This window comes from Tiliqua scincoides, chromosome 14, assembly GCF_035046505.1.
Source record: "Tiliqua scincoides isolate rTilSci1 chromosome 14, rTilSci1.hap2, whole genome shotgun sequence".
NCBI lineage: Eukaryota > Metazoa > Chordata > Lepidosauria > Squamata > Scincidae > Tiliqua > Tiliqua scincoides.
The window spans coordinates 7,573,801-7,587,784 of record NC_089834.1 but is presented as its reverse complement, the minus strand read 5'-3'; the positions used below and the strand labels follow the sequence as shown (position 1 = coordinate 7,587,784).

The following is a 13,984-nucleotide window of genomic DNA, read 5'->3' as shown; positions in this document are numbered from 1 at the left end:
GGCACCGGCCAAGCATAAACACACATTAAACGTTCGTGTTAATCATAAACCTCACAAGCGTTCTTTGCCTCAGAGTGTTACCTGTTCTGACAATTCAAAAAAAAAAAAAATGTTTTTAAAGGAGCTGACACACATTTTGTGGAATTTCTGACATGAAGCTAATATAAAGGTTTGCACTCAAAGACAAGCATATTTTTCCCCTCTAGTGAAACAGTGAGCCACAATTATAAACCAATGAGCACTAAACAAATCTTAATAGACAGGTTTCTTCTTTGAAATAATTAGAACGTAAGAGGAGCCCCACAGATCAAGACACTGGATCAGGTCATAGACATCTAATCCAGCTTCCTGTATCTCACTGTGGCCCACCAGATGCCTTTGGGAGCACCCAAGGCGACAAGAGACCTGTATCCAATTGGCACTCCCTTGCACTTGGCACTCAGAAATAGAAGGATCCAGGACCCATCTAGTCCAGCATCCTATTTTCCACAGAGCCTCAGGAAGGAATACTCCCTCTCCTGCCACTGCACCCCTGCAGCTGGTAAACAGAGGTAAACTACCTCTGAACCTGGAGGTGGTCTGCAGCCATAATGACTAGTAGCCCCTGATAGACTTGTCCTCCATGAAATCGGTGATCCCCCTTCAGAGCAATCTAGGCCCGTGGCCACCACCAGTTCTTGTGGCAGAGAATGGCAGAGAATTGTACACAGCTCACTCTGAGCTGTGTACATTGAAAAGCACCTGCCAACCCGGGTCAATGGATAACCTCTGGTTTTAGTGTACAGTAGTGAGAAAGGAAGGGGGAAAAGAAACTTTCTCCCCCCCCCCCCACACTTCTTGCATCATTTTAGAAAAGTATTCTTCAAGCCTGAGGTACCTCATTTCTGGGATTGCGGCAACTTATGGGAATGATTAAGTTTGAAGGCCACTGGACTAGAGCACCACCAGATAAATCAGGAGGCATCTTGCTTCACAGACCAGGACATTGTGTCCCAGACCTGCTCAGGTTCTTAGTAATTGTGCTAAAATAGCTTCCGCTAGTGCCAGGCTTCAGGGTAATCTTTTCTGTTCTCTCTGATAAGAATATTTGGTTATAGTGAACAGTGCTGGGAGGGCAAAACAGGGGCAGGGGTTGCAGCAATGGGGGGACAATGGGGCAATGTGGGGTGCGGCAATGGGGGGGTTGTTGGATAGGGTCCTGGGCGGGTAGCAGGATTGACAGTGGGGTCCCCAGTCTCATATACTGGGATCATGCCAGAAAAATGTTTTAGAAGACACCATCAAGTCTGTGCCCCCCATTTTTACCTTTTTTTTCTAAGCTACAAAGCCCAAAATGCAAGGACGGAAATCTGAAATTTTTTCAGTGGTGCAAATGAGGGGAATTTGTACTGATAAAAAAAGTGCACAGCTCCACTCTCAATAGTACCACTCTGATCCCCTGTCCCACTCCAGATGATGGCAGCAGAGTAGTAACAGGGCATGAGCAGCAAATATTCAAATGTCAGCACGGGCCAGGCTGCAAACATTCCTTGAGTTGTTTTATGAGCGCAGTCATATCCCTGGCAGATCCAATTAGCCGACACAAAGACTTCCTTGTGTCCCATGCCCGACGTTCCATCTATGTCGATATTTCCACGTTTCGGACCATTATGAAACGAGGGCCTGCCAAGTGGAGCTCTGGAGGCAGCACAGAGAACAGGTCACCCACCTCTTCGAGGCCTTTCCACGGCAGGGCCAGCAGCCAGCGTCCCTCGGACACCTCCAACAGCGAGCATTTGCAGAAGCCCACACTCCCTGTGTCAACGGAGTCGGTGACAACGGTCCTTCCTTCGGCTAAGTCCCACAGGAAGATGTTTTGGTCGCGAGCCTGACTGCGATCATTAAAAGCAACATGACAATTTTTTTTTAAGGAGGAAATGGGGAAAATGCAACCCACAAAACAACGACAAATTCACAGAAAACAGCTATCGTGTTATATAAAATATACAATCAATCAATGCCATCTGAGAGCAGACACTATGATCAGCAATTATCCCATGATTTCAAATAAACCACGCATGCCCAATCTCGTCTGATCTCAGAAGCTAAGCAGGGTCAGGCCTGGTTAGTACTTGGATGGGAGACCACCTGGGAATACCGGGTGCTGTAGGCTTCTACCATAGTTTTTCGAGACTGAAGGTTGCCAACCATCTCCCTGTACTGAACACTATCTCCCGATCTTGTCTGATCTCGGAAGCTAAGCAGGGTCGGGCCTGGTTAGTACTTGGATGGGAGACCGCCTGGGAATACCGGGTGCTGTAGGCTTACACCATAGTCTTTCGAGACTGAAGGATGCCAACCCATTGATATCCACCCAACACCCTCTGTCCATAAATCTAATAAATAATGAGCAGGACTCTTGGAAAGACAATCTAGATTCTCTCCCCTCTTTTAAAATATCTTTTAAAAACCCACCATTTTTATTATTTTTTGAGACTAGGTCAGGAGCTCACAAACTCTGGTCTGTGGGCTAGATCCGGTGTGCCAGCATAATCAGCTCAGGCACAGAGGAGTGGTGGTGAAGCCTTACCATTTCCGCAACCCCTGCCAATTTGCTGCCTGGGGCAAACTGTCTCAATTGGCCTCATGGATGGGCCCACCCTAAGGGCACAGAAGGAGTATTGCAGCTTTGGCAACCAGCGGCTAAAAAATTCTAGCCACTGTTAATAAAGTCAAGCGTAATTCATAGCCTGCACTCTCTACCCAAACTTCTCAGCGTCCCAGCATCTCTAGATGTTAGAGAATTGTGCCAACTTAGTGCTATAATGGGATGCAATTTCTCCATAAACCAGTGCCTCGGATCAGCTCCACCATACATGCCCCAAACCACCATTTCCTTAGCATATACTTTCAGCAACGGCTAGGCACATGCTTGCAGATTTTATTTAATCAATGACTTATCCAAGATCAGTGGCACTTGACTTTAAGATACTTTTCTGCTAAGAGTTAAACCAGGGATGTCAAACTCGTTTCATACAGAGGGCTGAAGTTAGGACTCGTGGTGCCTGCCGAGGGCCAGAAGTGACATCATTCAGCAGATCACAGCCAGAAATAAGCACTTTGTTCTCACACAGAAACTCATCAGCTTCTATGTGACAAAAGAGAAAAGGTGCAAACCTTGTTCATATTTTCAAGACATGGGAGAGCCCAATTATCACGGAAGCCACATAAATTGCTTCTGGGGGCCACATTTGGCCCGTGGGCCTTATGTTTGACACCCCTGAGTTAAACAAAGGCAACACCACTAGCCCTTTCTGAAAAATTGTGCAGTTTGCAATGAAATAACAGATTCTATCCAATTGTCCCACTCAACTGTAAATTCATCTCGAGCATTACTTGCTATTTGACAGAGCAGTGATCTTCAACTACAGGTGTGTGTCACTTAACAACAAGGATATGTTCTTTGATCCCTGTTGTTATGCGATTAGGTCATTAAGTGAACACCTAGTCCAATCTATTGCCTTTGTTGTGTCAACAGACACTCCCTGCCAGATGCTAGCTGGCTGCACAGGCTACTGCCTCTTCTTTGCATTAAGAGCCTCTCTGCTGTGTAAACAGACCCTCTGCTGCAAGCTATGGGAGACACGATTGCCTCATTAAGAGCATCTTTATTGTGCTTTGACCACTGTCATACATGCGGTCCGTCACTGAGCAAACGGTTGCTAAGCAGTGCACGCCTGAACTGCGTTGCAGCACGTTGATGTGCTGCCATTGGTATGCAGCTGTGTTGCGGGAGTTTGGGGGAGAGCCATTTATTAGTAGGACCGACAGTGTGGTGGGTGTGCCTTGTCAATTGTCAAAGGTGCTTTGACGATTTTAGCACCTTCTCAGTGTGCCATGGGATGACCATGGTAGGAAATAATTGTGACAGAGGAACACTCGTATCGGAACATCAGGTATCTATTCCTCTTGATTAACTCGTTCGCCAGCAGTTTCCCAGCGGGGCCCTGCATTGCCACACACCTATGTAAACAGCGTTCCCATTTATCCTGCCATCTGATGATCCGAACATAACCTCCTGCCCACGGAGGGAAGGTGAAGCTACTCGGCGTTCTCGCAATTTGCATGTACAAAATGGGCCTGAAAATTATTAGGAACAGCTTGGAAGATTGAGATTAGATTTAAATCGGATTAATGGCGCTGCTGCAAAAGATACACCTAGCCTACAAAGTCATTCACAATTCATTCATTTGGGGCTTCTTTGGTACATAGAAAGTTGCTCCCAAGGCAGACCATTGGTCCAGAATTGCAGCTTTCAGACAAGGGTCTTCTTTCCCAGCCTTCCCTGGAGACTGAACCCGAGATCTTCTGCATGCAAAGCAGCAGTTCAACCAGTGTGCCGCAGCCCTTCCCTTAAGCCTCCTGACTCACAGAGTCATCAAACCTACGGCACTGCCTTCTACCAAGTTACACCTTCAGTCCATCAAGCTCGGTATTGTCTGCTCTCTGACTGGCAGGTGTCTATGGATTAACAGCGGTGCTACCGGAGTTGTTTCCAAGTAGAGATTGAACCCTGTGGTTCTGCCACTGTTTGGGGGCTCCTCCCCAAGGAGAGGTCACAGAATTGGAACCACTGCCTCCTTCTCTGCAGAGCAGCATCTCAATCGCCATTAAAACTACCCAGCCACCAATTAAAATTGTCAAGGCACGCCACACTGTCAGCCAGGGGGTTCGCATCCCCCTATGGCCCTAATATAGGACCCTCCCCCAGGTGCAGACTCTTCTATATTGATCTGCTCCGTGAAGCTTTGTGGCTGCGCAGGGATTTGAACCTGGATTTTCCAAGTCTAGGTCCAACTCCCGAACCACTACACCACGCTGGCTCTGGTCAATCAGTCAAACAATGTGCTGTCTGCCGTACTGTGAGGCAAAATTTGGGATTTTCTCCCAACTCTTTGACATTCCAATCACAGGGAATCTGCACCCCAAAGGACTATTGAGTCCGCATTTGCTCTGTTGCTGCTGTTTGATGGACTGACCAGAGCCAGGGTGTTGTAGTGGTTTGGGAGTTGGACTTAGACTTGGAAGATTCAGGTTCAATTCCCTGCACAGCCACAAAGCTTCCTGGATGACCTTGGGCCAGTCTCTCTCTCTCTCTCTCTCTCTCTCTCTCTCTCTCTCAGCCTCACTTACCTCACAGGGTTGCTGTGAGGCCAAAAGGAAGGAAGGAATCACTTAAAAACCCTATGCAATAGATGGCAAATCCCATATTTATTTCACATTTTTATACCACCCTTCCTCCAAGGAGATCAGGCTGATGTACATGAATCCTTCCCTCTTTTTGTCCTCACAACGACCCTGTGAGGTAGGTGAGGCTGAGAGTGCCTGGCTCAAGGTCACCCAGGAAGCTTCATGGTTGAGCAGGGACCTGGATCTTTCACATCCAAGTCCAGCTCCTGAACCACTAGACCATCCCGGCTCTCAGTTGCGGTTTAGGAGTGCTTCTGGTCCTAAAAGGACAAAGTGGGGGGGGGGGCCCTCTGGGGCAGAGGCCTGCTTTAGGATCCCTATGTTGCCTCCCCAATTGCCCCCCCCCATGAGACATGGAGTGCTGCTATCAGTACTAAGAGGTGGGGCATTCTGATGGTTCTGGGCCCCTGGGTGGCACCCAACTTGGCTGACTCCTGTCTCCACCCCAAACACCACTTCCATTTAAACTGACAGCCCACAGTAAGGTTCTCCATTTCTCTCTTTCATGTTTGCCGTCTTTCCAGAGCAAAGGTTTTTTAAAAAAAACCATTGTGCAATGACTTAGAGGAGACAGGAGCACCTCGCAGAGGTTAACTGTAGCTCTGGAAAGTAGCTGCGTCTTTTGCAGGCAGCAACTTTCAGGGCATGGGGCATATGGGAAGAAAACCATGTAATTATGTCAACGACTCACCCTCTAATGCTCGCCTGCTGGGGTGTTAACTGTGGTTCTGCAGACAGCAACAAATATAAATGCTAATCAGGGCTGCTAACAGAAGATGTCTTCCCTTGATAAACATGTCAAAACACCTCTGAATCCGACTGACACGCAGACAATCCGCTCTACCAGCAGGAGCACCCGGGCAGCCAAAAGAACAGAGAGTCTGGTGGTAACCTCTGAACCCAAGAGATGTCTTGGGGCAGAAGCTTCCACGAAAGAGGGTTGACTCTTCTGCCACAGGCAACGGAAAAGAAAAAAAGAAAATATCTACAGAGCCTATGCATGTCTACTCAGAAGTAAACCCCACAGAATTCAAGGGGAATTACTCCTAGATAATTGTGCACAGGACTGCAGCCTTAGCTTTTCTTTAAACCAGGGGTGTCCAAAGTTTTTGGCAGGAGGGCCACATCAGCTCTCTGACACTGTGTCGGGGGCCGGGGAAAAAAAAGAATTAATTTACATTGAAAATTTGAATAAATGTACATAAGGTTATATAAATGAATATATTAAAGATGAACTTATATGAATGAATGAAGGTCTTGCAATAGCTCAATGCCTATAAAAGGCCTTACACAAAGCAAGGCTGGCCTTTCCTTTGCCGCCGCTGCTGCATCACAAATGGAGGGAGCTCTCATCCCACAGCTCACGCGAGAGGTCGAACAGTCGCTCTCACACTGAGAGAAGTTGCATTGGGCCAGTGCAGGCTTCAACAAATCTTCGGAGGGCCAGAGGCTCATTGGAGACTGGGGGCTCCTTGAGGGCTGCATTGAGAGGCCTCGAGGGCCGCAAGTGGCCCCCGGGCCGGGGTTTGGGCAGCCCTGCTTTAAACAAACAAACAAACAAAAAAGCTGCACCAAAAACAGCATGCATTGGTGGATCTTGCCCAGGTACTGGATTGCTGGCACCAGTCTAAGAGCCCAATCCTATCCAACTTTACAGATCTGGTGTAGCCACAATGCAGCCCTGTGGTAAAGGAACACATGTTTCCATACCTTGAGAAAGCCCCAGTGACTGACCCTCCACCACAGGATGCAGCACATACCCCACTGGTACAACTGCACCAGGACTGGAATATTGGATAGGATTGGGCCCTAAAGGTGCTATATGTCAATGCTGGAGGCCTGACAGAAAGTGATGGATTCTCGCTCCACAATGTATCTTTAAAATCAATAAATAAAACGCCTAATGAAATGGGAATGGTTTTAGATGGTTTAAAAAAAAAAAAAAAACAGGCAAAGGAGGGGGAGCCGACAACATAGATCCCTCCAGCAGGGAATTCCACAAGGGGGGACACCACAACGGAGAACAGCCTCCCATGTGTTGCAGCCTCCCACTGCAGCCTCCCACTGCAACTGAGCATCTAAAAATGATGGAGTGCCTCTCTGGATCAGTGATTTTCAATGTTTCTCTTTTGACACACAGACCTCTGCGGTCTTTGCCTCTTGTGATGTCACTTCTGGCCCCTGGGGGACTCTTCTGGGTTCTGCGGCCTTTATTGGGCAACTGTTTGTAGAAACGAACCAACCGTCTGTCTTTCTTCCTCCACTGGCTCTGCCAGAAGAGTTTTTCAGCAATTTTCAACATCTTTGCTCCAAACACCCACGGCAGACCTTTCACGGTACACCAATGTGCCATGGTGCGCCAGTTGAAAACTGCTGCGCTAGACGAGCTCCCCACGAGGGCAGCTTCCTTCACACAGGAAGAGACGGTGACAATTACCACTACTCTCCATTTAACAGCTGTCCCCTTATAACTTAGATCTACATGAAACTCCAGACCCTTAACCCACTCAGTATCTAGCATTTTACAAGAACATTACCACACTCTTTTGATCTTGTATCACTAACCCAGGGGTCTCTAAACTTTTCGGCTGAGGAGCCGCATCAAATATCTGGCACAGTGTGGAGGGCCGGAAAAAAAAATTAAATAGAAAATTTAAATAAATACATTAGAGATGGAATTTAGATGAGTGAATAAATGAATGGGCTCAAATGTCAAGGATTTCTCCAAGCACCAACACAGCCTAAGAGACAAAGCACACACTTAAATGGACCTCTATTCCCCCACCCCACAAGCACAACTCTGGTTGTGTTTGGTCAACTGGGCCAGAGGCTCTCAGGAGACCCTTGCACTAACCTAAGAAGGCTATTTCTGTTGTGCAACGTTTGAACCCAGTACACTGATTTTCCACCGTGGCCATCCATGGTTCTGTCTATCCTCTGTGTCTTCATATTCCAGACATGGATCAGCCCATTTGAGGATCTAGTCCAAGCAAAACAAAAGGAGAAACAAATGATCTTTGTAACACAACAATTTAAAATGATGAATTCTTACTGTGCTTCCAAATGTATTAGCCCTGAAGTTGTCTGCAGATTTCTTATAACGCAAAGACTTTGGGTTGGATCCAAGGAAAGGCAGTTGTGATTAAGCACCATTGAAATTGCCGAGATAAGTTAGTCGGGACTAACGTTAAGTCCCATTAGTTTCAGTTTGCATAGAAATCCACAATTCACGGTCAGGTAATGCTTAATTTAGGATCAGCTACAAATAAAACATAGCAAGCTTCGTAATTCTAAATCATTCTTCCTCAGAAAGATGAAGAAGAGAAAAGAGGGGGGATGTTGAGTCTGTGACCGTAAATAATGAATGATGATTAAAAGGGGGGGGCATGTTGAAGGAGCTTCAAGAATCCGCAGACTGTAAAATCTAAAGTGGAGTTGAGGACATTGAGGAACAGTCTATGGGCTATCAGAATGCCAGATGCAAGGGAGGGCACCAGGATGCAGGTCTCTTATTATCTGGTGTGCTCCCTGGGGCATTCGGTGGGCCGCTGTGAGATGCAGGAAGCTGGACTAGATGGGCCTATAGCCTGATCCAGTGGGGCTGTTCTTATGTTCTTAACTACAATTCCCAGGAAGCCTTGCAGGTCTTCTTGTTGTCTGGTGTGCTCCCTGGGGCATTCGGTGGGCCGCTGTGAGATACAGGAAGCTAGACTAGATGGGCCTATGGCCTGATCCAGTGGGGCTGTTCTTATGTTCTTAACTACAATTCCCAGGATGCCTTGCAGGTCTTCTTGTTATCTGGTGTGCTCCCTGGGGCATTCGGTGGGCCGCTGTGAGATGCAGGAAGCTGGACTAGATGGGCCTATGGCCTGATCCAGTGGGGCTGTTCTTATGTTCTAAGTCGGGGTCTCCAGACTTTTTGGCCAGAGGGCCGCATCAAATATCTGGCGTGGTGTTGAGGGCCGGAAAAAAAATTTAAATATAAAATTTAAATGAATAAATTAGAGATGGAACTTAAATGAGTGAATAAATGAACGAATGGGCTCATTCATTCAACCTCTCTGGCCCTCAGAACACCCTCCAGACACAATCAGAGCACAGTTTTGGTCATGTTCAGTTGAGTGGGCCAGAGGCTTTCAGGGGACAAGAGGTTGGCCACGGGCCGGAAAGAGGCTTGCTGCGGGCCACATCTGGCCCCCGGGACCAGGCTTTGGAGACCCCTGTTCTAAGGCATTTTTGCCTAAGCATCTTGTGCATGTACCCAAAACTCACCCGGAGAAAAGAATGGGAAATTCTGAGTCTGCACAATGGAAGCAAAGAGTGTTGACTGCATCATTGGCTCCCCGCAGAACAAACAGAGGATCCGGAGGAGGGAGAGCCATAATGACAATGGCATGGAAGAGACCCCTATAAGAGAAAATAAAAATCAGAGAGAAGCACGAAGCACACACCTTGGTTCATGCACAACAAGACAGCCAACTTCTGAACACCCATGGGCATACACTGGAACAGAGACAGATCCAGTCTTTGTGTTGGGGGGGGGAGCCATGAGCAATACCTTAACTCCAGAGCCCAGGTCAACCAAGCGGGTACACCTGGGGTTCTGACTGAACTTTGACCTCTGTGGCTGAAGTTCGCTGGGCTCCTATTCTGACTCTACCCTCCGGAGCCGCCACTTCCAGGCAGGTAGACCTGGGCTCCTGGCTGGGTGTGATCTTGCTGCTGACACCGTACCCCATGGGCGTTTCCCTGGCACCCTGGGACCACACACCCATGACTTCCCCCCCCAAATCTGCTCCTGCAGTGGACACTCAGTGTCTGCAGGGGATCTGTTCCAGGACCCCTCTCAGATTGCAACTTCCAAGATGAAGAAATCCACAGGAGAGCCTTCAGAGGACTTCCTGGAAGTGCCTGGAAGTCTGCAGGGGCCATGAACGCTATTTGGCCCACTGTATGAAATTTATTTATTTTATTTTTCACATTTTTATCCCGCCCTTCCTTCCTCCAAAGAGCTCAGAGTGGTGTACGCAGCTGCTCCCCTCCTTTAGTCCTCACAACAACCCTGTGAGGTAGGTGAGAGAAAGCGACTGGCCCAAGGTCACCCAGGAAACTTTGTGGCTGAGGGGGGATTTGAACCTGGTTCGTCCAGGTCTACGTCCACCTCCCAAACCACTACACCACCCTGGCTCTCAGGGTGACCTTGACACCCCTGATTTGGACATGCACATTTTGGGCTTCCACGAGTCAGATCTGGACCTCTAAGCTTCATTTCTAGATGATAAACTGCCACGTATATTCAAAAGATCAATCAACCAGTTGTTTGCAAGAACTATCAAGTCACAAAGCGCACAACCCTGCGCACAAAAATGTTTTCATGACATTCCCTAAAGCAGGGCTTATCCCAAATGTCTGTGCAGGCCGTGGCTGTACGTTACTTGACCCAGAACGCTGTTTCAGGGTGTTTAAAATTATACTTCTGGAGCATTCTCAAGGGTTTCTTTCATGCGTATTGCTTTTCATGCGAAATCAGTGGTCGAACACCAGGATCCTGTGTTTTATTTCCTGAACGTGTCATGCGTGTTCCTAAAGAGGCGCGAGATATCATCATGATGGATGTCGCCCGCGCTGAACCCATCACAGTGTTTTGTTCTTAATTTTCGACAGCCGTTTTCACAAATGGAGGCAACCCATTACTCTGCTAGCTATAGTCAACTAACCCCCCAAAAGAAGCATATTAAGCTGACACACTGTTCAACCCACCCCCCCAGCAGCAGCAGCAAATCCAGCGCCAGTCACTGAGCCTGTGTGACCCTAGGACTGTGTGGTAAGCTCACTGAGGCTCCCGACATGGTCAGAAACTACTTTTGGTTTTCAGGAAGTACAGTTTAAGATTGCGGGGAAGCCTCAAAGGCTTCCCCAGTCAGTCCCAACGCCACGAGAGACTCCGTCACACTTGAAAGGGGGCAGCTTCGCAAGTGGGGGGGGTGGCATCTTGCAGGAGGCAGCATCATGGACCTTTGCCCTGGGAGTGGGGAGGGGTAAGTCCGCCACTGATCCTTAGAATGTCTATAAAGAAAGAGACCCTTCATTACTCTAGGGCAGGAGTGCCCAAACCCTGGCGCTGGGGCCACTTGCGGCCCTCAAGGCCTCTCAATGCGGTCCTCAGGGAGCCCCCAGTCTCCAATGAGCCTCTGGCCCTCCAGAGATTTGTTGGAGCCCACACTGGCCCGACACAACTGCTCTCAGCAAGAGGGCGATTGTTTGACCTCTCGCATGAGCTGTGGGATAAGGGCTCCCTCCACTGTTTGTTGTTTCATGTCTGTGATGCAGTAGCAGCAGTGAAGGAAAGGCCGGCCTTGCTTTGTGCAAGGCCTTTTATAGACCTTGAGCTAGTGCAAGACCTTCATTCATTCATATAAGTTCATCTTTAATATATTCATTTATGTAAACTTATGTAAATTTATTCAAATTTTAAATGTAAATTAATTCTTTTTTTTTTCCCCGGCCCCCAACATAGTGTCAGAGAGCTGATGCGGCCCTCCTGCCAAAAACTTTGGACACCCCTGCTCTAGGGCAGCAATTTTCAACATTTTTCTTCTCACGGCACACTGACCTCTATTGTCTTCTTTCTGGTCTTTGCCAGTTTGGATGTAACTTCCTGCTTCTAGGAGACTCTTCTGAGTATAGGGGCTCTTTTTCTAGAGCAACTGTTATTACAGATAGTTGCTCTAGATGTAAAGAGGAAGAGGGACAGACTTTTCGTTACTACAGACAGTTGTCCTAGAAACAGAGCCGCAGAATCCGGAAGAGTTTTTCAGTGCTTTTCAAGCGCTGTGCTCCAAACTCCTGTGGCACACCTGCAGACCTTTCATGGCACACTGGTTGACAATCGCTGTTCCAGAGAGTGTCAGCCCTACTGTGAAATGAGATGTCCAGGGGGCAAACTGTGAGCCAGTTCTCATGACAGCACAGCAGCCCACCTCCTGCCTCTCCATGAATGGCCTGCCAAAGGAAGGAAGGAAGGAAGGAAGGAAGGAAGGAAGGAAGCCATGCTGTGTGCCCTTTGCCTCTGAGAGTACAACTAGATCCACAGTGTACAAACTGCAAGAGAGGAGATTCTGGCTGAACATCAGGAAGACATCTTAGGGGGTCTTTCCCCAGCCTGGGAGTCAACTCCATGGTTCCCCATAAGCTCCCCAACCCCAAGCCTGGGAATCAACCTAGGACCTTCTGCCTGAAATGCAGGGAAACTACTATGGTATGACAGCCCTTCTCCCTTTCACAGATGCATTTAGTTACACTCAAAGGGAATAAATTAGTTTTGTTTAATTTGGAAACTTCTTATGACAGATAGAATCTCCAAATTCCAACCTGAAGCTCATTACGAAATTCATTTCACAGGCTGCCCTATTGTTCACACACAATATGGTAAGAAGACAAATCCAAAAAATGTACAGCCTTTGATTTAACGCGGCCGGCTGACAGTTTTAATGACGCTGCCCGCCCCTTTGATGAATCACACCCTTGTACAAGGCTGCTCCCTTGGGTGCGAGTCAAAGCCTCAGCGTCGAGGACATGCTCCATCCTTCTTATGGTGCCACTGTAGATATCACACTAATTTCTAAAAGCTTTTTTGTCTCCACCATCACACCAACCTGCCTGAAATGGCCTTTGCCAACAAGGGGCACGTGACCCGCACAGCAAGGCAGTTGGTTCCACATTGTGACTCAAAATAATGACAACTGCAAAAGCTCAGCGCGAGGAGATGTTCTGGAGAACAGGACGGATTCTGAAGCAATATTCCAGGAGAAGGAAGGAGGAAACAACATGGAGAAGAATCACCCCAGAGGCTATCTGGAATTATGAGACAGGATTTGATAGAGTGTTCTCCCCCCTTAATTATGGAGAGATGTGCTGACAGTTGAGTCTGCATGAATCTGGGGAGGGCTGAAGCTGGCACAGAACCTATGCTCCCAAATGCATGTCTTTACAGGGTGCTCTGTGCACCAGCACAGGGAGTCGTTAGGGAGAAACGGCTGCAACCACACTTGTGCAACTTCGTACATCATCAGAACATAAGAAGAGCCTTGCTGGATCAGGTCAAAGGCCCATCTAGTCCAGCTTCCTGTATCTCACAGCGGCCCACCAAATGCCCCAGGGAGCACACAAGACAACAGACACAACCTGAGCCCCGGTGCCCTCCCCTGCATCTGGCAATCAGAGGCAGCCTGCCTCTAAAACCAAAAGCTTGCACATACCTACAATGATTTGTAACCCATAATGGACTTTTCCTCTAGAAATTTGTCCAATCCCCTCTTAAAGGCATCCAGGCAAGATGCCATCACTACTTCCTGTTGCAAAGAGTTCCACAAACTAATTACACGCTGGGTAATCAAGTTGAAAACACCATCGGTTGCCACCTGTTGACTTCCAGACAGAACTGAACTGGTACACACGGCTTTAATGTATATGCCTTTCCTATATTTCACTATACACCAGGGGTGCCCAAACTCCGGCCCTGGGGCCAGTTGCGGCCCTCGAGGTCTCTCAAAGCGGCTCTCAGGGAGCCCCCAGTCTCCAATGAGCCTCTGGCCCTCTGGAGATTTGCTGGAGCCCACACCGGCCCAACGCAACTGCTCTCAGCGTGAGGGCAACTGTTTGACCTCTTGCGTGAGCTGTGGGATGAGGGCTCCCTCCACTGCTTGTTGTTTCATGTCTGTGATGCAGTAGCAGTAGCAAAGGAAAGGCCAGCCTT

At 48.2% G+C, this 13,984-nt stretch overlaps 1 protein-coding gene and 1 pseudogene across 1 annotated transcript in view; one reads left to right on the top strand and one right to left on the bottom strand.

The window, feature by feature from the left end:
• GNB1L (G protein subunit beta 1 like) overlaps positions 1 to 13,984 on the bottom strand; it is a 79,514-nt gene that overhangs the window by 25,924 nt on the left and 39,606 nt on the right. Inside the window, exons 2-4 of the mRNA XM_066609869.1 lie at positions 9,502 to 9,636; positions 8,084 to 8,209; positions 1,709 to 1,871 (exon numbers count right to left, since the gene is read on the bottom strand). Coding sequence (XP_066465966.1) covers positions 1,709 to 1,871; positions 8,084 to 8,209; positions 9,502 to 9,611 — 399 coding nt within the window. The 5' untranslated portion in view covers positions 9,612 to 9,636. The remainder of the gene's footprint in view (positions 1 to 1,708; positions 1,872 to 8,083; positions 8,210 to 9,501; positions 9,637 to 13,984) is intronic.
• Positions 2,182 to 2,304, top strand: LOC136634924 (5S ribosomal RNA; annotated as a pseudogene).